Source organism: Artemia sp. Qi Xiang Cuo, chromosome 4 (assembly GCF_049724085.1).
Source record: "Artemia sp. Qi Xiang Cuo chromosome 4, ASM4972408v1, whole genome shotgun sequence".
In the NCBI taxonomy this organism is placed as follows: domain Eukaryota; kingdom Metazoa; phylum Arthropoda; class Branchiopoda; order Anostraca; family Artemiidae; genus Artemia; species Artemia sp. Qi Xiang Cuo.
In genome coordinates this window covers 76,400,240-76,426,500 of record NC_142797.1, presented here as the reverse complement: position 1 = coordinate 76,426,500, position 26,261 = coordinate 76,400,240, and the positions used below count along the sequence as shown (strand labels likewise).

Below are 26,261 nucleotides of genomic sequence, written 5' to 3'. Positions count from 1 at the left end.
ATACAATTTTTCCAAAGTCGGGAACACACCATTGTGCGTATCTACATCCAAACTAGCATGACAATAAAATAATAGATGGTGTTCCTATCTTTCTAGAATTTTATAACCTTAAGAACTATTCCTAAGAATCTAAAAAAATTATTAAAATTAAAATCGTCTAAGAACTTTCGCTAAGCTATTAGGGGTTCATACTGGACTTTCCAGATAAACTCTGTGTCCGGGTCCACCCCAGCCTTCCCAACCAGATAATTACATAAAAGAAATTATAAGAAGTTAATATTGCTGCGGTTAAGGTAGGAAATGAGGAATATAGATGGTTTTGCATTAGTTAAGTAGTTAAGCAGGGTCGCATTTTATTCCCTTTTATATAAGTAATTTCGATGGACTTTGTCCTAAGAAGCGCAGCAAAGGCAATGGGAGAACTGGGAATCAAATGGGAATGCAAAAATCTCCTAGATATATATAATGCTGATGATTTGCACCCTGGATGAAAATTTAGTAAAATGAACAAATTTTTAGAGGTTTTGCCATCTCAGAGAACAAGAATAAGTTTGAAAATTAATGTTGACAAGGCTAAGTCACTAGTACTATGAATAAGGGAATTGAAGAGGTGATGTTCGATAATCAGATTAGGCTATAGATCAAGTGGACAGCTTCATCCTCCCTAGGTATTATTATTAGTAAATACGTTGGATGCTGTGAAATGTTAAAAATAGAATATCCTCTGAAGTGTGGGTGCTCCGAAAAGTGGATGAAGATTTGCTAGATGTTTTGCAGTGAAATTGTCTACGGATCATTCTGGGTACCCGGCAGACTGACTATTTCAAACAGTAGGCTGTACAAAAACTGTGGTTTAATCCCGCTTTCTAGGGCTATAATGAGAGAAAGATTGAAATGGCTAGGACACGTTCTCCGGATGAAGGATGACAGAGTGCCGAAGATTGTCCTTTCCAGTCAACCGTCTAGGGCTAAACGGAAAGCAGGTCGTCCTGGTCTGGGATGGGAGGATGTAATAAAGAAAGATTTAAAGGAAATGGGAAGTTTTTGGGGGGATTTTGTGAGGGAGGGAGAGCATTCGTAGCTGTGTTGGCCTCAGGTGGCTTGGTGCTGCGGTGATTTGTTGTTAGTAGTAGTAGTAGCTCCCAAGAGGTTTTGTTAGAGTTGAAAATATCTGAACGATATGGAAGACAAGTCTCAAAAGTAAGATTAGAAGTTATAGCAATGACAGTGGTCGAGCATGGTTTTGAAGACGGGGCACTCTGGAAAATGTAGGAAATTTGATTTCATGATGTTTTCCTGAGAAACTGCCTAAGGATTGTTCTCGGTGCTCGACTGACTGACCGTATCTCAAACAGTAAGCTGTACAAAAAGTATGTTTCAATCTTGCTTTTTAGATATATAATGACTAAGGCCAAATGAAAAGGGGGGGTCTCAAAACTAAGTGGAATTTGTCGTAAGGAAAGATTACAACAGAAATGGGAACTTATTTTGAGTATGTAAAGATAGAGCTTTGAATATATTGGGATAGAGGAGGAGTCTCTTTATCTCTGTTGGCCTCAGGTAGATTGTAGCTATTACTTCTATTGCAGTTACAACTAAGGCTAAGAGTAAAACGGTGAAATTTTCAGAAAATTTTGAGGTAAAATTAAACTGAAACACACTATGGATATACATTTTGTGAAAATAGTATACTGATAATAACATAGCAATAGCCTACAGTAATAAGTTGAAAATTCCAGGGACTCATGAGGGGGTTGTTAAACTGACCAAAAGGTAATATTTGTATACTACTACTGCTACTAGTACTACTGCTGCTACTTTCAACAACACTAATAATCCTAATATTACTACTCGTACTCGTTTTAATGCTACTATGACAAACGATCGCGGTTTTCGCGTGCAAACCTCGTATAGGTCAATTTTAGCGAAACTGAGTTAAGAGAAGTTTCATATAGCCTATAGTTTTTTTTTTAGCTGCGTTCGATGGTGAAATACAAAAAAAATCTACGATATTTTAATAAAAAGTTATTAGCAAAGGGCATACCTCGTATTTTTTACATACCTATAAAACATTAAACGTGTTCTGCTTCGTCCACTACCACCTGGGTTCCTTCAATATGAGGTTTGCGTCGTAGGGCTACAAACTGGCGGAAAAATTACGAGGTTTGCGTTCCCTCTTGTTTCCTCACTATCGCCAGTATTTACTATGATCTCAGCATAAAAATCACAGTTCATATAATTATCCAGTATGATCATTCCCTATCTCACCCATTATAAAAACCCGGACCGGGGTGCGAGTGCTCCAGAGAACGTAGAAACATAAGCAGCATCAGATCTTTTCACGGGTAGACAAGTCAAACGCGAAACAATCGGAAACAAGTGGAAACCCGCTATTAATAACTGCACGAAGAAGTGGGAGGAGCTTTTTGTTCGCACCGAGAACGAAGACCAGAAATGATCTGCGATAAGCTTACTGGATAATTATATGAACTGTGATAAAAATGAACAACACTAATATCTCTTATGGACGAAAAATGCTGCAAGCAGTGCTGGAAAAGCAAAAGTCATTTACTAGTAAGTTATTACTAGTTTTTGTTGGTTAACTAAGGCATGGGGGGTTGTACCTTGGTATTTTTTTTTACAGTACTCTACAGAACAAGCAAGACAAAGTAGCCTGAATTTGGAGAACGGACAGAATTTTCTTACTTTTGACCTTTTTATTTACTTCTTTAGGCCGTTTTCTCTACAATTCACAGTTTTGTCTTAAGAAAAAAACTGCCCCCAATTCTGTTTTAATTTACGTGAAGTGAGAATAAAAATCAGAAAAGCTTGCAGAAAACCATTCTTCTCACTTCCAGTCTAAGTGCTCCTCACAGTTGTGTTTTCCTTCTGCTGCATTTGGAGAACTCATAAAAGCAGAATTGGTTAGGGTACTTCTTCACTACCTTAAAATAGACTTCTCCGCAAACGTGTTTTGCTATGAATGTGCCATTTCTGGGGGGAAAACATGCCCCTGGTTTTGATATGTTATAAAATACATTTTGTTTTAGGTGGTAATAGTCATAGAAATCAATATTCTACTTTTGGATGTTACACAAAATCTTTGCATAGGTGAGCTTTTCAAATGAAATAGCAAAAACATCAGGTAAAATATTTGTTGCAAACGCATGCCATCAAAAGTAATTGGCAATTGATTATTTTTGAATGAACTTTGCTGAGTTGCTTCCAGTGCCATTTGAACATTTGGATTTGATGGAAATACCTACTGTTGAGGTTTCAACCCAAGTCAAAAACCAGTTTCCAGTGAAAAGGGTAAGCTTCAACCATTGTTCCCAGTTTAAGATGGTCCTCACAGTGACATTCATAATGGCCTTGCTGGAGGTTTGCTTGTCCGGAAAGGAAACAAGTAAAGCCAGCTTGAGAGAAGCTACATCCCGTGACAATTGTGCACATTTCGAGAGAAGTGTGACTGAAATTCCTGAAAGTGTTTCTGATTCAGAAGGTGGTACTGAGAAGTCACTAAATGAAAGCCTAGGATCTCGCAAGAGCAAAGGAAAAGGAAGGTCAAAGCCTGGGGTAAAGTGTTTGGACTAATACTACGCTCTATGTTAGGGAAAAGCATACATTGGAAGAAAAGTACAAAGCAAAAAGGGCGAAAAATTGAGGTGCAACTGAAGTAACAAAGCCTGGTTGTACCCTTGGCCCTTGTTGCGTCCATAAAGGGATGGACCCTGCCAAGATAAACCACTTTGAATGTTTGTTGTTTCGCAAACGGACAGAGAGCTTATGTTTACAGAGTATTGGGCGAAAATATCGTGGGAGCAGAAGAAAATATACATTACAACTCTTGATGACTGTGATGACACAAAAAAAGAAAAATGAATGGCAGCTCCTCAAGAGGTACTTCAACCATCAAGTACCGTCTGAAAACCTCGCAGAGACTGTTGGTTGTTTGGAAATCTATGTTTTTGAACACGCTTTACATGGGCGATTAGCAGGTTAGGAATTGGACATCAGCTACTGTAGAAGTGGGCATTCACCAGTCAAGTGATCCTTATCATCCATTAAACTTGTCACGTATGGGTACAAGAAAATCTGCTGGTTTTGTAGAACGTAGAGAGTTTGCGCTGAAATTCTTGGAAGATCTACCAAAGCTTCCCTCATACTATTGTAAATCTTGGGACTCTTAAAAAACATTTTAAGTATCCCTTTGGATCTTTGACTGAAGTCCTCTCTGCTTACCAGACAGAAGCAGAGAAGCTTGGAAAAGACACTGTTGGCATTAATGCGCTCAGAGAACTTTTAAAAGACAAAGGTTTGGCCATTTTGAAACCAAAAAAAGACCAGCGTGATATCTGCATTGCATACAAGCTTGGAAATTCTAGTGAGGAAGCATATCAGCAACACACGACACGTAAAGAACATGCTTGGTCTGCCAAGAAGAAAGACAAAGATGATGCAAGTAACAGAGCAGGCAGAATTGTTGTCAAGACACACGATTTGCAGTCGACCCTTTCATGTCCCCGAATCAAGGTTTCATTCCTTTACTACAGAAGAAAAGGTGTCATTCACAACTGGACTTTATATGACATAGTCTCGTTTGACGCACTGAATATAATGTGGGACGAGACGGAGGGACGGTTGAATGCCTCAGAATTAGCCACTTGCTTTGTAAAAGGACTGGACGACTTGTGTGGAACTTACCCTAATGCAGAGACGATTATCTTGTGGAGTGATCGTTGTAGTTGCCAAAACCGGAATAGTGTTTTGTCGAATGCTTTGGTAAACTATACATGTGAGAAAAACATTACGATAGTTCAGAAATATCTTGAAAAGGGGCATACGCAAATGGAATGCGACAGCATACATAAAAAAGTTGAAATTCGCTGCCGAGATCGTGATATTTATCTTCCATCTGGGTATGCGTCTGAAATAAAGTTAGCTGGTAAGAATCCATTCCCGTATCACGTGATACAAGATGATCACAACTTTTTCAGGAATTTTTCTGATTTGAAGTATTTTCCTGACTATGGCCCAGGTTCGAGAAAGGGTCACCCCACAGTGAATGAAGTGGTTGCTTACAAGTATACTCCAGGAATGCTTGTCGATTACAAACTGTGCCATGGTGAATAGTGACAGGTTTTGCCAAAAAAAAAAAAAAACAATGAAGAAGCCAAAGACTGAAATATCTCCACTCCATGACACGAAACTGGCTGTTGACCCAGTCAAGCTCCGTTATCTCGCGGATCTGCTACCGGTGTTACCAAAAGATTGCTATGGTTTCTATGTTGGGACTCAAGCTAAAGGCTGTTAAATGTTGCCTTAAGGAATGCTAGTTTTTTCTTACCTACTTTTGAGAACACCAATATGTTTTTTTTCTGAATTTAATTTCAAAAATAGCCCAGGGGCCCTGCGTTTTTTCTTACCCACGTTGAAAAAACCATATGATTTTTCTAAGATTTTCAATATTCATTTCGAACAAGACCTCAGTGTTAATGTGATTTTGTGTTGTGATTTTTCTAATCAAATTTGAAGAATAAAAGAATATTTGAATATTTATCGTTTTTGTGAATGAAAGGTACCATACCATGCCGTTCTTATTTGGCGTACTAACGTGCGTTAAGGTGCAGTAATCAAAACTGCAAAAACTATGTAGACCCGTTTTGCCGAATAATGACGCTAAGTTGAATACAGCTCTATTCTTTGTGAGCCACGCTACCGCTACGTAGCACCGATGACTAGTCGCGTTGATACACCTTAAGACGCGTTACTATACCTATTAAGACAATACTTTTGACAACACCTGGGTTCGCACTCATACAGAGGGAAAAAAAACATTTCAGCAGCTTTTTGATCTACGATCTTACTCGTGTCGGATACGTTTCAGATAAAGTCATGCTCGACTTAGCTTAGTCTTGCTAATAAATCTGATGGCGGTTTGGGTGATTTTTGCTTCACATGTTCTGTAGTCTGCCAAAAATCAAAAATCTATTCTCGGGCATACTGAAAAAGAAGCACCACCAACTCCCCGTCAATTTGCTGCTGAACAAGCTACTGGCGATCCTTCTTCCGTAGATCTAGGGGGTCTAGCCATGTAGCCGTGTTTAGCTGAAGTGCTGTATAGTTTCTGCTTGTTGCCGTCGTCTTTAAAAGTGTTTTCTTACTGTTAGATAAACCCCTTACGATGGCCTCATTACTAAAAAAAAATACTTTTTTTTGAGTCATTACAAACCTCGCATGAGCGAAAGTGGCCTATTTACCACGGCTGCATACCTTTTATCGAACTCTCGGGAAAATTAAATGGAGCACAGACATAAAAATGGGGTGGCAAAAAGTAGCGTGCACAGACCTCGTATAAATGAAACACTACTGAAGCAAACCACGTATGTACTGTCTGATAAACAAACTTAATCCAGATAGTGATAAAAACTATAAAAACGCATTCCAGTGATTTTTATGATTTTTTTGGCGTAACTCCCAACCTCCTAGCTTATAAGAAAAGAACGAAAATCAGTTTTTCTTGTCTCCTGAAAAAGTTAGTTTCATGAAGATACGAGGTTTGCACGTGGCGACCGCGCGATGCTTTCTATTACTGATGTTACTAATGCTTGCTACCGGGACTCAACTTATAAAGGTAAGGGTATTAAGGTGAAAATTTCAGGGAATATTGAGACAGTGTTGAGCTAAATGAAAAAACACTATGCAAAAAGAGGTTTTGAAAAGGACACATAAGCAGTACCCCCAGAACTATTTTTTGTATTAACTTGAAACCTTCATCGTGTGTTTAGGGTGAAGTAGAAAAAAATGTCTATATATGCCTACTGCTACAAATGCTACTGCTATTACTGTAACTATTGATACTACTCAAGGTAAGGGTGAAGCTTTTGGGGAATGTTCAGGGGGAGGTTGAAATAAATCAAAGCAAAATATGAGTATGTAGATTGTCAAAAGAGTGTGTCAGTAATAACGCGGGAACAGCTTAGATTCTTAAGTTGAAATTTTCAGGGTATGTTATGACAGATTTTGAACTAGCCAAATGTCACTGTGAGCACATTACTACTACTGCTACTACTGCTTCTGCTGCTACTATTACTACTGCTACTATTGCTTCTACTAATACTACTACTACTACTGCTACTATTGCTACTACTACTACTACTATTACTACCGATGTTACTACTACTACTTCTACTACTACTACTGCTACTACTACTACTACTACTAATACTACTTCTACTAATACTACTATTGCAGAAATTAGTGAGGATATTGGTACTGAAGTGAAAGCTTCGGGAAATGTTTAGGAGTAGTTTGAACTAAAGCAAAAGAGACTGTATGAATGCATATGGGAAAGAATTAGAGTATTAAGTTCAGACTTTCAGGTTTTTTTAGAGTGATGTTGAACTAATCAATGGTCATTCTGTCTATGTTAACAATATTACTTCTATTATATTGCGGCAACTACTACTTCTACTGAGAATAAGAACATTAAGGGGAATCTTTTAGGGAATATATAGGGGGTGTTGAGCTAAATTAAAACACGCTGTGTGTATTCAAGTTAGCAGAATGGGGTATGATAAGTTTTTTAGGAACATCTAAGATAATTAATTTGAAACTTTCACTGCATGTTGAGAGCGATATCCAAACAACAAAAAGGCACAACATAAATACTATTGCTCCTTAATAATATCAATACTACTTTTATCGCTAGTACAACTCCTATTACTTCTACTATTACAGTTTCCTACTGTGACTACCGCTATATTTAATGATAATGGTGAGGGTGATATTGATCTGAATAAAAAAAAAACACTATGTGCATACGGGGTATCAAAAGGGTATATTACCAATATCCCAGCAATGGCCTAGGGTATTAAGACGAAGCTTCATGGGCTAGCAATATTATTACTACTTTTGCTGCTACTTCTACTGCTAATACTGGTACTTATACTATCAAAATAAATCAAAATAGCTTAATAGCATAAAGCTTATCAAAATGGACCAGGCTATTGAGGTATCTAGACGGCGTATTTTAGGGCTAGATTAGAGCATAAAGTGGAAACTTTCAAGGAAGCCACCGGCACACCGAGAACAACTTTAATGGTTTGCCGAAAAAAATGTTTGGTGGTGCACCACAGATAATTCGGCGTTTATTTTGTTTTCCTTATTTGTTACTATTTTTTTCAATTTCAAAAACCTAAATTGTATCTATTCTTTTTGGAATTGAATAATAAAAAAAAGAAGCTTTTTTTAACTGCTAGTAAGGAGCAACATTAAAACTCAAAACGAACATTTCGATTCCAATTCCAGCTTCCTATTCCGATTAAACTCATTAGCCGATCTTAAGAAATTAGGATAAACAGTTAAAATTTAGCGTAAAGAGCATGGTTATTAGGAGGGGGTAACCCCTCATATACGGAATAATTTCTGTTCGTTTTTATTTTTAATGTTGCTCCTTACTTTCAGCAATAAAAATGTGCTTTTGTAATATTTCTGATCATTTTTCAAATAATGCAGGTAAATCTGGCTCAACCTCCATGAAATATATACCCTTCCTCTTCACGGGAAATTAATCCGTGGAAATTTCGTCCATCATAAAGTACATCCCTTCCCCTTCAAATTCCCTCCAGATATTTCCATTCTCGCTGAAAATGATGTCTGTGTCTGTGTTTACCGTGAAACTGTTTCAATGGTAATAAATAAGTAATAATAGTAATGTTGAATATGAAAACCATCAATAGGTTTTTGTTTTATAGACGTAAAAATAAACATTAACATAAACAAAGAACAGAACTATCAATATAGCCAAATCCTGCGTGACTACAAACTAACTTAAGCCGTTGCAATAAAATATTCATATAAACAAAGAACAAAACTATAAATAGAGTCAAACCTTACGTTTATGATGACAACAAACTAAACATAATATGGTAAGTAGAAAAGAGGGTCCACGGATATGACGCTTCCAGACAAACAAGAATCACTGCAAGCCAAAGTAATCCCCCTTATCCTGTAATAATGAGATGTACAAGCTAAAATTTGATGGGTTAACGGGTCGGGAGCTCTGTGGACTTCAAAAATATATATTGGCGAGATGGAATCAAATCAAAATCAAGAGCCAAACTTACAAAATCAAAAAAGAGTTGCACAAGCCTTCTTTGTCGGGTTCTGCATTCAGGAGTAATATAGGATTTCATGAATTAGTTTTTACTTCTGAAAAAGCAAGTTGACTGTAAAGCAGGACTTCTGGAAAATACGCTAAATACAGACAGTAGAGATATTGGCTAATAATAAACAGCATCTTTCCATGGTCTACCTTTTCTTAAACGATCCATCGATCTCACTTAAATAAACCCATTTACCTATTACAGGTAAATACATAGAATAAAAATTGGGTCATTTTACACAAAGACCTATTCACAAGTCTTTTCAAAGGAGAAATAATTGATAAAAGAATGAATTTGACTACATTGGTTGGTATACAATCTGGATGTTAAAGTCTTCCAAAGATTATCAAGTCTAGTTATCTCAACTTCAAAAATCTGTTCTAAGCCCACCGACTTCATCCAAGATTTGCTAATCTGCGTTTTAAAACCAGACTAATATGAATAGGAACTTATTGAAGAAGCAGTTTGTTTCCCAGTATTAGCAAAATAAGCTGTAAATGCTTATTGAGCGTAGAGCTCACCCTGAACAACCTATATGTGCGCCATAATTTTTGGAGAAATAAAAGAAGCAAAATACCAAGGCTTGAGGACTAAATTTATCACGTGCAAAGTTAGCCAAATATCATAGTCAAAATAATCGTTTCGACTTTCCTATTAGGCCATCCACCTAGAGTAAAAAAAAAAGCTGGTCGTCCAAATTTGGTGGGAAAAGGTCTTCTTGGATGGATGTAGAAGGGTGTTTTGGGAAAACTTCCCTCTTCTTGGAAAAAGGAAGCTTTGAAAAAACTGGGATTGAGGAAGACCGTGCTCAGGTTTGTTAGCCTCAGGTGGCTTGGTGCTAAAATGAGTTGTTAGTAGCAGCGGTAGAGATAAATTCTGACTTAAGAAGCATTTTGCTTGTGTAGATAGGGGAGTAGTTCACGTCGCTTGACTAAAAAATCTATGTAGGTGAATATTCACTTCACTTTGATTTCAGATCTATTTAAAAAAAAATTATCTATGAGGAAAAGTTATGTTGTAAATTTCGGAAGTTCCTTCAAAACATTCTAAATTCTGAAATCGAGCAGCTAAAGCACTCCGTTCTGACTTTATTGCCTTGGAAGATTTCCAAATGTTAGATTTCCTTTCCCATTTTTGAAAAGATTTGGGGGCTTGGGATAATTTATGAAATCAAAAGATTCTTATATACCTGGAAGCATAATGAAACGAAATTCATACATCGACAATAAACATTTTAACCGATTCGTAAAAGGTATCAAATCATGGGAAAATTTTCGTACCATCTTCACCAATATCTCCTAGGCCTCTGGTAAGTTGAATTCGAGGAAAAATTACTCACCCTGGCCAAACTTGAAGGCAGTCAAGCGCAAAGCCGGAGTACTTTTTGTTCACCTATTTTCTTAGAACTGAATAAAACAAATATAATTACTTTCAATTTGTTACCAAGAACGGTTATATAAAGCTTATAATATATGGAATCCTAAGACTTTTTTATATTTTTTTCAACTAATTACAGGGGAAGAAGGAAGTTGCCAAGATGATGAAGTCGCCATTTGTAAGGAAGTGTCCCGTATCTGTCAGACAACATACGACACTTTTGGGACTAGAGATTTCGAATGTGTGTGCCAATACCCCTTCTTGGAGAAGAATGGAGACTGTATATATGGTAAGATTTGTATAGCCTTTATATAGCTTATAAATTTTGTGTAGCTTAGAGTATTTCATCATTGAAGTAGGCCTATTGTATGTATAAAAATAGACATTATCTTTGCATTAGTTGGGTGTTAATAATGTATTTTTTATATTGTCTTTAAGACGAAAATCATCTTCTGCTGCTACTAACAACTCACCGCAGCATCAACCTATCCGAGGCAAACACAGCCATATACGCTCCTCCTCCATCCTAATCTATTCAAAGCCTCCATCTTTTCACGCTCTCAGGAGGTTCCCATATCCCTTAAATCTTTCTTTACGAAATTCTCCCAACCCAACCGTGGGAGAACTCCTTTATGTTTAGCCTTTGACTGTTAGCCGAAAAGAACAATCTTCGGCAATCTGTCATCCTTTATCAACAGAACGTGCCCTAGCCATCTCACCTTTATCTCATTCTAGCCCTAGAAAGTGGTATTGAACCCCGCTTATCGTGCAGCTTATTGTTTGAAATAACTTCAAACATTGAGGTACTCAAATTAATCCGTTGGCTATTTCATCGGAAAACATCTAGCAAATCTTCTTTTTTGTTTTTTTTTTTTTTTTTTGCGTGCCCATGCTGCAGAACCATATTTGACTACTGTCTTTTCTGTAGCTTCCAATATTCTAATCTTGGTTCACAGAAATATCTTCCTATTCTTCTAAACTTTTTTCGACTGTGAAAAAACATCCTGAGTCTTCGCTATTCTATTTTTAACGTCTTCACTCCCTCTGTTCACTTGATTAATCTATTTTTTACCCAAAGACACCTTTTCATATTCACTTATTCCTAGTCTTAGTGATTACATATTTTTGGAAAGTTTTTCTTTCCCATTTAATACCCTGCTCTCCCATTGCCTTTTCTTTGATCTTTAAGACAATGTACAACAAAATGATTCATATAAAGAGGGATGGAGGGATGGAAGCCCTGCTTAACTCCTGATTAAATACGAAATCAGCTGCTAACCACATTTTCTACCTTAACCGTAACAGTGTTATTCTCGTACGTAGCACTAATGACTTTAATGTATTTGCCTGGTATACCATGAAAGGATAAGACCTTCGCTAAGGCTCTTCTGTCAACAGAATTGAACGCTTATTCATAAAATATAAAACTGAGGATTTAAGGTGTTTGATAACTCAGGCACTTATTAATTATTAGCCTAAGAGTTCCATTAGGGTGAGAACAACGGTTATAAAGAATTCAAAATAGCCATATTTTTACTTTAAGAGCTATTAATTTAAAAAATATTTTCCACAAAATCAGTTTTTCAAGGAAAAGTAAAAAACTCCATTAAACCAAAAATGGGCAAAATGGAATCAAATGATCTACCAAGCGTGGAACTACCATAGATCAGCATCAATAAATAATTGAAACCCAAAACGAACTGAAGTCATAGGCAGCGCAATAGCGCTGCCTAAGTAAAGAACGATGTTGGCACAATGCATTATTTATTTTTTTCTTGGTCTTAGGCCAGGGCACTTCGTATCGAAGGAGTTGTTGTAGAAACTTCGAAAAGGGCTCATTCGATTGGAAATTGGAGTGTCTAGTGCCCTCTTTAATAGTCGAAACTGATTGGAGGGCTACTAGTCCCCCCCACGCCCATCATTCCCCCAAACACATCCAATCAAAATTTTGTTAGTCGCTATGCATATGCCATTCCATTGTGGTCAAAGAGAGGTGTTGAAGTTGCTCAGGCTAAAGAAAGTATTTTTATATCGAACGAGATTCATATAAAAAAATTCAAACGGATCGGGGTAATGAATTTGTTAATCCCCATGTTGAAAAAGAACTAATGAAATATAATACAATGCTCTATCATAGTCAGCGTCCTATAAAGGCTGCATTGGCCGAACGATTGATAAGAACTATTCGACTTTTAATTTCAAGATATTGCACATTGAAAAATACACCTGCTTTTAGTATTGATTTAGAAAAAATCTTGTTGACTTATAAACAACGATCCATTCCATTATTTTCCCACCTAATCCCACCTGAAGTTCGTCATTGTGATCATAATACCTTTGACAGATTTCTTAAACAATATTTAAATAAAACGTTGATGAAGAAAAAATTCAATACTGGTAGTAGTGTTCAAATTAATAGAGCAACGATTTTTTTTGAAAAGGGGAATTATTTGTGGTCCACTGAACTTTTTAAAGTGGCGAAAGTCCTAGACAGCAAACCCATAACTTATCGTCTGCGAGATGCCAAGGATGAAGAGATTCTCGGCGGCTTTTATAACTATGAAATACAAAAAGCTAAAAATAATAGTGAAATCTATCAAATTGTAAAGATATTAAAGACTCGTACTCGTAGGGGTAAGAAACAGTTACTTGTTCGGTGGCTAGGATACAACTCTGATTTTGATTCTTGGATCAGTGTTGAAGACATTGACAATGCCCAATGATTTTTATGTACCATTTATGTCCAACGTTTCCGATCCTCTCTACAATGACTTGAATAAAACAAGTGATTTCTGGATGAAACTCTCCCCCGCCATCAAATTCAATGACGGAAAGTATGAAGTTGCTCTTGTCGACTGTATTCTCAAGAATACATATGATATCCTGAGAAACAATCGTGTGTATGATACAAAAGTTATACCATTCGATTAATCACTCTTTGTCAAGTAAGAATTGGTTGAAGCACTTAAATCTAGTAAACATCCACATGCTACATTGAAATATAAAGAATATGATACTATGATGGATTTGTGTCGTACAATCAATAGAAAAATCTCATATCGTAGGAATGGTACATTCCATTTTAATTATTCAATGGAAAACGACAGGATTTATATTACCTCACCTGTTGACACTGAATTGAGTCATCTCAATGATAATCTGAGAGATGTTCTTGGGTTTAAACAGAATATGATCAGTGGTAAAAACGCTGGCACTGTTAGCGGGAAGGATCATGTTATTTTTGCTGATTATCCACCTGGTTTTGCCTAGGACTCTTGCATATTTCTTTATGCATCCTTTGTGGAAACATCGAGAGTTGGTAATTCAACTGTCCCCTCATACGTGTTCTTGAACGAAAAACAACTCATGAACATGTTCATCACTATAATATAAAGCATCTTCAGTATGTTCCTGTAAACACTTCGTATTTGGAACTCTGTCAGTTAACACTAAGACGTGAATTGGGTGATCCTCTAGCAATAACAAAAGGTTTAGCTGTGATTACATGTCGTTTTTGACCCATCATCACTGCTTAAAATGAAAAATAGAAAAATTCCATTTGTCTGTCCTGATATCGACTGCTACGTTGGTGCTCTGAGTCCAAGTCAAATAGGTCATGAATTGGACTATTAAAAGGGGCGTACTACAATGCCTGGCAATGGTCTTGTTATTTGGTTTGCTAGGCTATTTCGTTCAGCATTACCGCTTGCCAGAAAATATCTTGTAGCTGCTGCATCAAATTTTGCTGCCTCAACACTACAGGACTGGGGGTCGGGTAAAAATTTCAAGGAGATTGTTAAAGAAAATATTAGATCTTCAGCAAGAGCCGCTGGTGAGCAATTAAAATCTCAGTTAAATGGGAAGCGATTAAAAAGGGTGCGTGGTCATTATTCACTCATCAGTCTCTACTCAGGTGGGAAGCGAAGGACATCAGCAATAACTTTGAGGAATAAAAGGAAGAAGATCAACAAGCAGAAGAAGAAGAAAAAGATTGTTAGATCAAAGAAGGATTTCTTCTCTTAAGATGACCTATCTCTCCCACAAAGAATCGCATCCATCAATCAGCTCCTCATTGAGTCTATTCAATGCTGAAAATATTTATGTCAGTTTCAAGCACGGCTACTATGAACAATTTCATCGTCAACAACCCTTCTCAGAAAATATATACTTTCAGATATTTTCCAATGAAGACTATTTCATTGATTTATAATCAACATTAATTGATTTAAATGTTGCGGTGAAGAAAAAGTCAGACAATACAACTCCAACTGCTGCCGATGGTCTGTCCTATGAAAAATGTATCCTACACAACTTATTCAAACAAATTAATGTATTCATTAACGGAATTTTGAGCACTAACGGAACATTGTATTATTAACGGAACATTGGTGATCATTTCGGCAATTCATCATGCTCAAAAACAACAGGTTATGAGCTCTGTTGCATTGGCTGTGGAAAAGCTAAGAGCCATTGGTAACAATATTAAACTTCTTGTCCCCCATACGATATCTCGTTAACGTCACACTATCACTGGGTCTTACAGTTATACTGAATCATCATTTATCAATTGAGTAATTCCGTCAGAACTAGTTTTGACCTTCGTGAAGGGTGCTAGTGCGGCGGGATCCTGGACTTCATCCCCCCATGATTTCAATTTTTTTGGTCTATCTAGCCTTGTGTGCAAAGTGAATGGTATTCCACTGTACACTCTATCATCAAACAGTTCGTGGTAGCGAACTGTAAGTAAGGAGCGACCCAACTCAATGGTAACCAAAACTCTAAAATACGGATTTTTGGTACCAATAGATACATCAAAAGAATCAGATTTTAATTCTGATTTCAAATATATAAGTTTCATCAAGTTTAATATTACCCATCAAAAGTTACGCGCCTGAGAAAATTTGGCTGATTTTCGAAAAAAGGGGGAAAGACCCCCTAAAAGTTATTGAACCTTAATGAAATTCACACCTTCATATTCAGCGTATCAGAGAACCCTACTGTAGAGGTTTTAAGCTCCTATCTACAAAAATGTGGAATTTTGCATTTTTTGCCAGAAGAAAGATCACGGGTGCGTGTTTATTTGTTGTTTTTTTTCCCCAGGGTTAATCGTTATTGACCCAATGGTCCTAGAATACCGTAAGAGAACTCATTGGGAATAAAATTAAAATCTCTAGTGCCCTTTTTTAGAGACAAAAAAAAATGTAGGGCAACTAGGCCCCCTCCCACGCTCATTTTTTTCTCAAAGTCACCCAATTGAAATTTTTAGATTATCATTTTGTTCAGCATAGTCGACAATATAATAAATATGTCTTTTACGATGACTTAATCCCCCACAGTTCCCAGGGGAAGGGCTGCAAGTTATGAACTTTGCCCATTGCTTACATATTGTATTGGTTATTGGGAAGTATACAGACATTTTCAGGAAGAATTTTTTTCTGGTAGGGGGGGGGGCGGGAGGTGGGGGTTACTTGGGAGACACTTTCCGTGGAGGATGTTTCTTTGGGGCAAGGGACATTTCTATGAAGGGGGCGCCAGATTTCCAAGCATTATTTAAAAAACGATCAGAAATTAAATTAAAAAAAAACCGTTTTTTCAACTGAAAGTAAAAAGCAACATTAGAACTTAAAATGAACATAAGTTATTACGTATATGAGGGGGTTCTCCCCCAAGTCAATACCTCGCTCTTTACGCAACAGTTTTTTTTAGTGCTTTCAAAAGAGCTATCTATTCTAATTAAACGGCCTTTGTGATTCAGGGGTTTGTGAATTAAATTTTTTTTTAACTTTTAACGTAAAGAGCGTGGTATTGACTAAGGGGAGAACCCCATCATATACGTAATAACATATACGTAATAAAAAAAAACAATAAAAAAAACAAGCGATACGGCTCAATAGTAATCGAAACTTTTAAAAACGGAACTTTGATTTCAATAAATGTATTAAAAGAATGGGCTTATAATGCTGATTCTAAATATATGAATTTTATTAAGTTTAGTATTACTCATCAAAGGCTACGAGCCTGAGAAAATTTACCTGATTTTTTAAAGAGGGTGGAAACATCCCCTAAAAGTGAAAAAATTTTAATGAAAATCACACCGTCAGATTCAGCGTATCAGAAAACCCTATAACATAGGTTTCAAGCTCATATCTACAAAAATCTGCAACTTTTTATTTTTTCCCAGAAGAAAAATATACGAATATAGAAGTTCGTTAGATAAGCTAATTTCTAAATTACGTAAGAACCAAATTTAGAGACAGCCATTCATCAAGAATAAGGTAAATTTTTATGAAAATTTTGTTTAATTACTCAATGCCTGCGAGCCAAAATAAAATCTGCATTGAATAAAAAAAGATCAGAAATTAAAAGAAAAAACAAGTTTTTTAAACTGAAAGTATGGAGCGACATTAAAACTTAAAACTAACAGAAATTATTCCGTTTTATGAAAGGGGCTCTGCCCTCCTCAACGCCTCGCTCTTTACGCTAAAGTTTTTATTGTTTAAAAAAAAGAGTTGTGAGAAAGTCAAACCTTAGCGTGAAGAACGAGGCGTTGAGGAGGGCACAGCCCCTTTCATATACGGAATAATTTCTGTTCGTTTTAAGTTTTAATGTCGCTCCTTACTTTCAGTTTAAAAAACTTGTTTTTTTTATTTAATTTGATACAAAATCCTACAGAACTCTGTATGAGTTGACCATGCAATCCCTAGATCATGATTCAAAACTGTTTGAAAATGGAATAACCGATTCAATGTTTTTGAAAAATCATGGTGTAATTGTTTTGGACCTGTCTGGCACCCAGGATATGAGCATAGTACGAACGGGGAATGTACGTTTAGAGTGCACATTTGCCAATGCCTTGACTGAGAGTATCACGCTAATATCATTGTCTCAATTTGAAACCTATTGGGAAATCACACCCGACGGCACTGTTCTACTAAACATTGCACTTATTCTTTTTTTGTCTCAGTAAAACTGGCAGAAAAATAATTAAACCGATAAGTATTACCGGACATTTCTATTTAACTTGTGGACATACGGCTCTTGGAGTGAAACAATGTCTGCATTTATCTCTATCAGAGATGCCTGTAACTTAGAAGATGCTAAAAGGGCTCAAGCTTAGTTTGCTGGAATTTCAGAAAATCAAAACCAAAATCCTTGACATTTAGCAGAACTTAAGAGAAGAGTATATTTTAGAACTTAATTTTAACAGAACACAGTTGAAAATTATTCAATGGAAAACACACATATGGCTCTCTCTTAATGTGCTTTCAAGAAAAGATACACAAAAGGGTTGCTGCGCTGCGGCCCAGGGGTAATTTTCCCAAATATGATTTTCAGTAGAGCAGGAACAAGCTTGACATTCAATAAAATTAATTTTTTCATTTCCTTAGAGCCTGCACTTTGTTCGGACTAATATAGTTCCCACTGTTGTCTGTAATTGGTTATTAAAAGGCTTATTTTGATGCAACTTTTAATCAAAGTTTGAACCAGACCTTTGGGGTAATTTCTAATATTAAGCTTTAAGGTTTGCCTTTTTTGAACATGGTTACTATTTTTAAAGCTTCATGTTTTTACACTTTTGTGATTGCTGGATTCGAATCAGTAATTTCAACTAATCTATAATTTTCAATATTTTCTTTTCACCCAGTAATTCATATGTAAGAAATTTCTAAGCTTATTAAGACCGACTTGTATTTTTGCAATCTTTTTGGACTTCTGGATGTAGTTTTTAACTTAGTTCTATGGGTTATTTACTGTAGCCTTGCCGATGTCTTAACTTTGGCTAGATAGCTTATATTACTCCAATAATCACTTATTATTCGAGACCTGAATCTTTCGATGGCCTTTTTAATCTTTTATCTTTTTGTATTTTATAGCATTCTTTGTTATATTTTTAACGTAATGTTGTCTTTTGTAGTGGATATTTTGGTTGCTCGGCTTTGACACTTTTATCGGTTTTTCATGCATTAAACCTGCTTTTTTAAGACCATTACGAATTTTCTCTTAATGTGTTAATTAGAATTGTTAAAGCAACTATTATATCCTTTGTTTAAAACAAAGTGAGTGTGGTAATTATCGAGGCATTAGTCTGGTCTCTGTAGGTAGCAAATTGCTTAGTAATATGATACTTTTTAGACTGAGAGATGCCGTAGACAAAGTTTTAAGAGAAGAGCAGTAGGGTTTTAGAAAAGGTAGAGGATGTGTTGACCAAATTTTCACTCTTAGGTTAATAATTGAGAAGTGCCTAAGTTTTCAAACACCTTTGGTCCTCAGTTTTATAGATTATGAGCAAGCGTTCGATTCTATTGATAGAGGAGCTTTAGTAATTGTTTTATCTTTGTATTGTATACCAGACAAATATATTAAAGTGAGCAGTGCTATGTACGAGAATAACTCAGCTGCGGTTAAGGTCAAAAATAAAGATAGAAGCTGGTTTCGTGTTACATCTGAAGTTAATTAGAACTATTTACTCCCCCTCTCTGTATTGACTGTTTAGATGACTTTTATTAGGAGGTGCGCAGGAAAGTCAGTGGGAAGCTTTGACACACAATGGGGAGGAAAAAGTCTAAGAATCTTGGACTATGCCGCGGGTTTCATCCTTGTGGATGAACTAGCGAGAAAAATAAAGAGACACGAGGAGGTTTTGCAAATACGGAGGATTGGAATTGGTTTGGAAAATAATGTTCAGAAGAATAAGTCACTAAGGCTAGGAATAAGTGAAAATAAAAAGGTAAAGTTTGGTATGAAAACATTGATCAGGTGGGCAGCTTCACTTACCTTGGTAGTATTATTAGTAAAGATGGCGGGAGCAGTGAAGATGTCAAAAATAAAATAGCCAAGACTCAGGGTGTTTTTTCACAGTTAAAAAAAAGTTTGGAAGAATAGAAAGATAAGTCTGCAAACCAAGATTAGAATCTTAGAAGCTACAGTGATGACAGTGGTCAAATATGGCTCTGAAGCATGGACGCTCCGAAAAGCGGATGAAGATTTGCTAGATGTTTTCCAGAGAAATTGCTTAAGGATTGTTCTGGGTACCCGGCTGACAGACCGTATTTCAAACAATAGGCTATAAGAAAAATGTGTTTCAATACCGCTTTCTAGGTCTATAATGAAAGAAAGGTTGGGGTGGTTAGGGCATGTTGTGCGGATGAAGGATGACAGATTTCCGAAGATTGTTCTTTTCGGCCAACCATTTAGGGCTAAACGGAAAGCAGGTCGTCCTCTTCTGGGATGTGAGGATGCCTTTAAGAAAGATATAAAGTAAATTGGGATTTCCCTGGCGGGTGTAAAAAGGGGGGCTTTGAATAGATTTGGGTGAAAGAAGAACGTGCATATCTGGTCAGTCTCAGGCAGCCTGGCGCTGTGGTGAGTTGTTAGTAGTTAGTAGTAGTAAATACAATCACATCTTCTTATTGATAATGAGGATAGTATGGAAAATTAATGTAAAAACTTATAAGAGAAACATAAATATTTATGAAATTGATAAAAAATAATAAGAACCACATTTCATCGAAAAAAATAGAAAAAGAACATGATGCATTGTCATTGTCATACTCGCTTTACATAATTATGACATATGTATTCCTGGGTTAAATCATTTAATCTCAAAAGGACTGCTGGGCTAAAATATATTCACAGGGACGACAGCTTCCATTTTAGAGTAGGTAGTCTTTACATATTTCTCTGTAACGAGAATACGCAGCTAGGAATACCATTTATTGTCCAATATGTTGTCGAAAATTTTATTTATTTGATTATCTTGGTTATCATTGACCAGAATTTGTTATTTACAATAAAACTTTCGGAGAACTTCTATTAAGCACCTCTATGAGAAAGTTTTTAAAAGTAAATCTGGTAGATTATAGAGGTATTAGCCTGGTTTCTGTGGCAAGTAAATTACTTACTATGATGATACTTTTCAGTCATATAAATACTTAAAATAGGGCTTTAAGAGAAGAACTATGTGGTTTTAGAAAGGAGAGAAGATATGACGACCAACCTTTTATTTTTAGATTAATGAAATTGAGAAGTGCCTTACTGATCAGACCCCTTTAGTCTGTTGAATATATTATGAGCAAGCATTTGATTCTACCGATAGAAAACCTTTAGCGAAAGTCTTCTCATTGTATTTTCAACTCACAAGAAAAACTTTTGGGTTTTTCTTCATTGGAATAGTAAAGCATGAACCTTGGGGAAGCAGGCAGTGAAGGCAGTCAAATATAGTACCATACCTCACAGAAGCAACATTTCAAAAGATATCTATGGCATAGTATATTGTCTAAGGATAAGTGTGTTGTATCATCATGCATTCTAATATTTCAGTTTATATACAAAATTACATACTGTTTTAATATTTTACTTACTATGGGCTATAGTTTGTTCTCTACTAAAAATAGCACCATCACAAATTACGAAATTAAACTGTTAAGTACAAGTAACCTTACACCGTTTATACGTTTGATCTAAGCTCTGGACGTTAATTAGTAAAAGCTCAAAATATTTTAGGTTTCACTAAACCTTCACTCAGTAAGTTTCGTTAAAGTTAATCTGACTGGATTCATAATAAAATGTCCGTGAGTACAATTTAAATTTCAAAGGAATAAGTAAGCAAAAAACTTCCAATATTTTTTAATAAGATTAATAAAGTAATAAAAATACAAAAGTACTACATGTTCAAAAACAATTACCTTAAATAAGCTCTATCCTATTGTTATAGGCTTAATTATTTTCATGTTTTAGGAGCTCAGTGCTCTGCAGGAGATTGCAATTGATTAATTTAGACATTAGAACAATTTAAATTCCTTGCAATTTTCAGAACCTGGATCTCATCATTTTAAGCTGAAGATGGAGCTAGTGGATATATATCCTCTGACTGATTTGAATGATGTTATACATTATCAGAGACTTCAGAAAGAGATTAAAGATCTGGTAAGAACTATTTTTTGTCTTTGTCTTTTTTTTATATTTACCATAGAATAAGTCTTTCAAGAAAAGCTTTATCGAAGAATTAGTTTAATATTTTATTAGTATTACTTCTTAAGGGCCGATACGAAAACTCTAACTGCATCAAGGTCAGTGATATGTATTCAAAATTATTTAGTTGGGATAAAAAGCCTTTCAGTAAAAAGTAAAGAAAGACCTTAAAACTAAAAAAAATGAAAGCTATGCTGTAAAAAAAGAGAGGCTGTCACCCAAAAGATTCATATTTTCTGTATATTTGATAAGAATAATTTGTATCTACTTGTTAAGAAAACTCGCCATTATATTTTAAAGAGAATTTTCCCTTTTTATTTTATTTTCTCTTTTATTTAATTTTTTTGCCATCGAAAATTTAAGAGGAAGCTAATATAAAATCAAGAATTATCAAACACTTATGGGGATTCTTAAATCAAGGACAACTAGATACACATATTAGATTGAACTAGTTCGTTAAATTACCTAAAATTCCTATTAGGATCAAGGGTTAATGGAAGGAGCAGCTAAACGATATGAAAAAAAAGAATAACGTAATGGAAACGTCTCTAAGAACCAGAATTATAAATATAGGCCTGATGGAAATCAATGAGTGTGTTTACTTCACTCATAGCTACAATACAATATTCAGAAATTTTTATACACCCCAAATGAAGAGCTGTTTCAATTATCGCTAAGTATGACGTGCATAAGAATTAGCTCTTCGAAGAGAAAGAAAGTTTAAAAATATGTAAAAGAACAAATCAACAACATCAGAAAAGGACAAAGTAGGAAGAAAAAGAAAGACTTGAGAAGCACTGCCTATATATATATATATATATATATATATATATATATATATATATATATATATATATATATATATATATATATATATATATATATATATATATATATATATATATATATATATATATATAAAAAAAAAATATATATATATATATATATATATATATATATATATATATATATATATATATATATATATATATATATATATATATATATATATATATATATATATATATATATATATATATATATATATATATATATATATATATATATATATATCATATATATCTAATATGCTCCACCATAACAGCAAAAAAATAATACTTAACATTTTCCTTTTCAAATTAAATCTGTTGTGTGCAAATGACTAAGTTGGGATTTTGTCTCTCTGCCTATATTTGTTTTGGTTAATGGCATTTGATATCTAATTGAGAACCTATATCTTTTGGAATTAAAAGAAGGAAGTCAGCAGTCTCTAAACGCCCAAGAGCCAAACATGGCGGATGAGTCAGCAGAAGTTTTTCGTTGGAGTATTTACTACGTTTTGTTGTTTAAAGTGCAGCATTGCAATGTCTACATCTCTTATACAGTTCAAGTATAAATTATCTAAGAAAACAAACGAAAACAAATCCGTGTCTGATTTATTCTTAATTTCCATTGATAGATGTAAAATTTATTCAAAATGTTACTTTACTCTTTGTTAAAGTATAGGCCTACTATAGCCTATATATATATTAAATAAAAAAAAACAAGTTTTTTTAACTGAAAGTAAGGAGAGACATTAAAACTTAAAACGAACAGAAATTATTCCGTATATGAAAGGTGCTGTCCCCTCCTCAACGCCTCGCACTTTAAGCTATAAGTTTTTTATTGTTTTAAAACATAGAGTTGTGAGAAAGAATCAAACTTTAGCGTAAATAGCGAGGCGTTGAGGAGGGTACAGCCCCTTTCATAGATGGAATAATTTCTTTTTTTTAAATTTAATGTCGCTCCTTACTTTCGGTTTGAAAAACTTGTTTTTTTTAATTTAATTTCTGATCGTTTTTTTATTTAATGCAACTTTTATTTTGGTTCGTCATCCTTGAATAAGTGAAAAAAATTTGCATAAAAATTTTATTTTTCTTTTGCCAAATGGATATATCTAAATTTGGTTCCGACGTAATTTACAGATTAACTTACGTAACGAATGTCTATATTCGTATATTTTTCTTCTGGCAAAAAATACAAAATTGCAGATTTTTGCAGAAATGAGCTTGAAACCTATGTAATAGGGTTTTCTGATACGCTGAATCAGACGGTGTAATTTTCATTAAAACTCTTTCACTTGTAGGGGATGTTTCCCCCCTCCTTAAAAAATCAGGTAAATTTTCCCAGGCTCGTAGCCTTTGATGAGTAATACTAAACTTAATAAAACTTATATATTTAGAATCAGCATTATAAGCCCATTCTTTTAATATATTTATTGACATCAAAATTCCGCTTTTAAAAGTTTTGATTACTATTGAGCCGTATCGCTTGTTTTTTTTTATTGTTTTTTTTTTATTAATTATATGTTATTACGTATATGAGGGGGTTCTCCATTTAGTCAATACCACGCTCTTTACGTTAAAAGTTAACACATATTTTAATTCACAAACCCCTGAATCACAAAGGCCGTTTAATTAGAATAGATAGCTCTTTTGAAAGCACTAAAAAAAACTGTAGCGTAAAGAGCGAGGTATTGACTAGGGTGCGGACACCCTCATATACGTAATAATTTTTGTTCGTCTTAGGTTTTAATGTTGCTTCTTACTTTTAGTTGAAAAAACTTGTTTTTTTTAATTTAATTTCTGATTGTTTTTTAAATAACGCTTGGAAATCCAGCGCCCCCTTCATAGAAATGTCCCCTTACTCCAAAGAAACATCCTCCACGGAAAGATTCTCCCGAGTAACCCTCTCCTTCAGCCCCCCCCCCCTCACCAGAAACAAACCCTTCCTGAAAATGTCTGTCTACTTCCCAATAACCAATACAATATGTAAACAATGGGCAAAGTTCATAACTTGCAGCCCTTCCCCTGGGAAATTTGTGGGATTAAGGCATCGTAAAAAATATAGTTATAAGATTGTCGACCTATTCTGGACAAAATGGCTATCTCAAAATTTCAATTGGGTGACTTTGAGAAAAAAATGAGCGAGGGAGGGGGCCTAGTTACCCTCCAAGGTTTTTGGTCGCTTGAAAAGAGCACTGGAACTTTTAATTGCTTTTCCAATGAACCCTCCTACGATATTTAAAGACCACTTAGTAAATACTATTACCCCTGGGAAAAAGAAAAAAAAAACAAAAAACAAATAAACACGCATCCGCGATGTTTCTTCTGGCAAAAAATGGAAATTTCCATATTTTTGTAGATAGGAGCTTGAAACCTCTATAGTAGGGTTTTCTGATACGCTGAATATGATGGTGTGAATTTCATTAAGGTTCTATAGCTTTTAGCGGGTCTTTCTCCCTTTTTTCGAAAATCAGCCAAATTTTTTCAGGCGCGTAACTTTTGATGGGTAAGATTAAACTTGATGAAACTTATATATTTGAAATCAGAATTAAAATCTGATTCTTTTGATGTATCTATTGGTATCAAAATTCTGTTTTTTAGAGTTTCGGTTACCATTGAGCCGGGTCGCTCCTTACTTACAGTTCGTTACCACGAACTGTTTGATATATAGTATTATTGCTAAAGTATAAAAGGGTATTCTCACTGCTTTATTTTAATGTATCTGTTGTACTTTTATGCGCATCCAAAAGGTATATAGGCCATATATATTTTACTAGACTGTAACTTAAAAACAACACATCCAAATAGTGACAAATGGGTTTTAAAAGAGAAAATAAAATAAATTGTTTCAGAGGAACAATGGGAGAAGGGATAGGCAGAAGACGGGAGGGGGAAGTATGCACCATAGTTTTGAAAAATAATATTTTGAGTATATAATAAAATAGAAACAAAATGCCTCTCAATCTAAGTTAAAAAAAACAAACTTGTTTGCATTTTTTTAAAGGAAATTTTACACCCAAAATTTATTTTAAGAGAAATTTGTGAGTTTAAATTAGGTTAGGTTAGGTTAATTTCCTTTTACATCCAGTAGTGTGTTCAAGTTCTAGATTCAAATGTTCGATATAAATATAAACTGATAGGAGCAGGTCAAGAAAAGCAACCAAAGTTCACTAGATTGGTTAACTACCCAGTCAAATTCCAGAAGAAATGGAAAACTTACTGGAATTTCTGAACTGGGAAGGGTTTCATTGACAAATATTCAAAAAGGACATTTGAAATTTGTCAAAAAGCTGTGTATCATGAAATGTTAAATATTTAGTTATAATAATAAGAAAATATAAAGGGTTGGAAAGAAAATAATGCAAAATGTTTTAAAATTCTTGAATTGAGAAGTGTTTTGTTACCAAAAATCGACATTAAAATTGCAGAATTAGCAAAAAAGAGCTCTTTTTTTCTTGAAATTTGAAAGATTTAATGAAAGAGTTGTGGAGTTAAAAAAAAAAAAAAAAAAAAAAAAATGCGTCACTCTTTAAATGTGAAAGTTTTAGTTATAAAATTTACAACATAGAGGGTTTAAGAGAATAAAGTTCAAAGTTAAATTGGTTAGTAATTTGTTAACAAAAATTGACTTAAGACCTTTGACATTTTGAAAGAAGCTGCTAGTCTTGTACTGTGGAAGGTTTATTTATAAGAATATGAAATTAAATAGTAACATTTTACTTAGGTAAATTATTATTTAGAAATAAATATGAAAAGAAAAAAATTTCTTTTTGATAGTAGGACTCTTCTTGAATACGTCAGAGTTAAATGCAGGATGATTTAAATAGAATACACTGAAAAAATCGCATTACACGAAAGAAATTACACCACAGAAACAATTTGACTCGGATAAATACCAAATGACATACAAGTATTATTACTC

At 34.8% G+C, this 26,261-nt stretch overlaps 1 protein-coding gene across 3 annotated transcripts in view; it reads left to right on the top strand.

The window, feature by feature from the left end:
- The window catches only part of LOC148953445 (uncharacterized), a 314,181-nt gene that overhangs the window by 15,041 nt on the left and 272,879 nt on the right, over positions 1-26,261 (top strand). For all 3 annotated transcript variants that reach the window (XR_016141712.1, XM_089088540.1, XM_089088539.1), the window contains exons 2-3: positions 10,684-10,833; positions 21,358-21,470. Coding sequence is in view for 2 of the 3 variants with exons in the window: in XM_089088540.1 (XP_088944666.1) it covers positions 10,684-10,833; positions 21,358-21,470 (263 nt within the window). In the remaining variant the exon portion in view is untranslated. The remainder of the gene's footprint in view (positions 1-10,683; positions 10,834-21,357; positions 21,471-26,261) is intronic.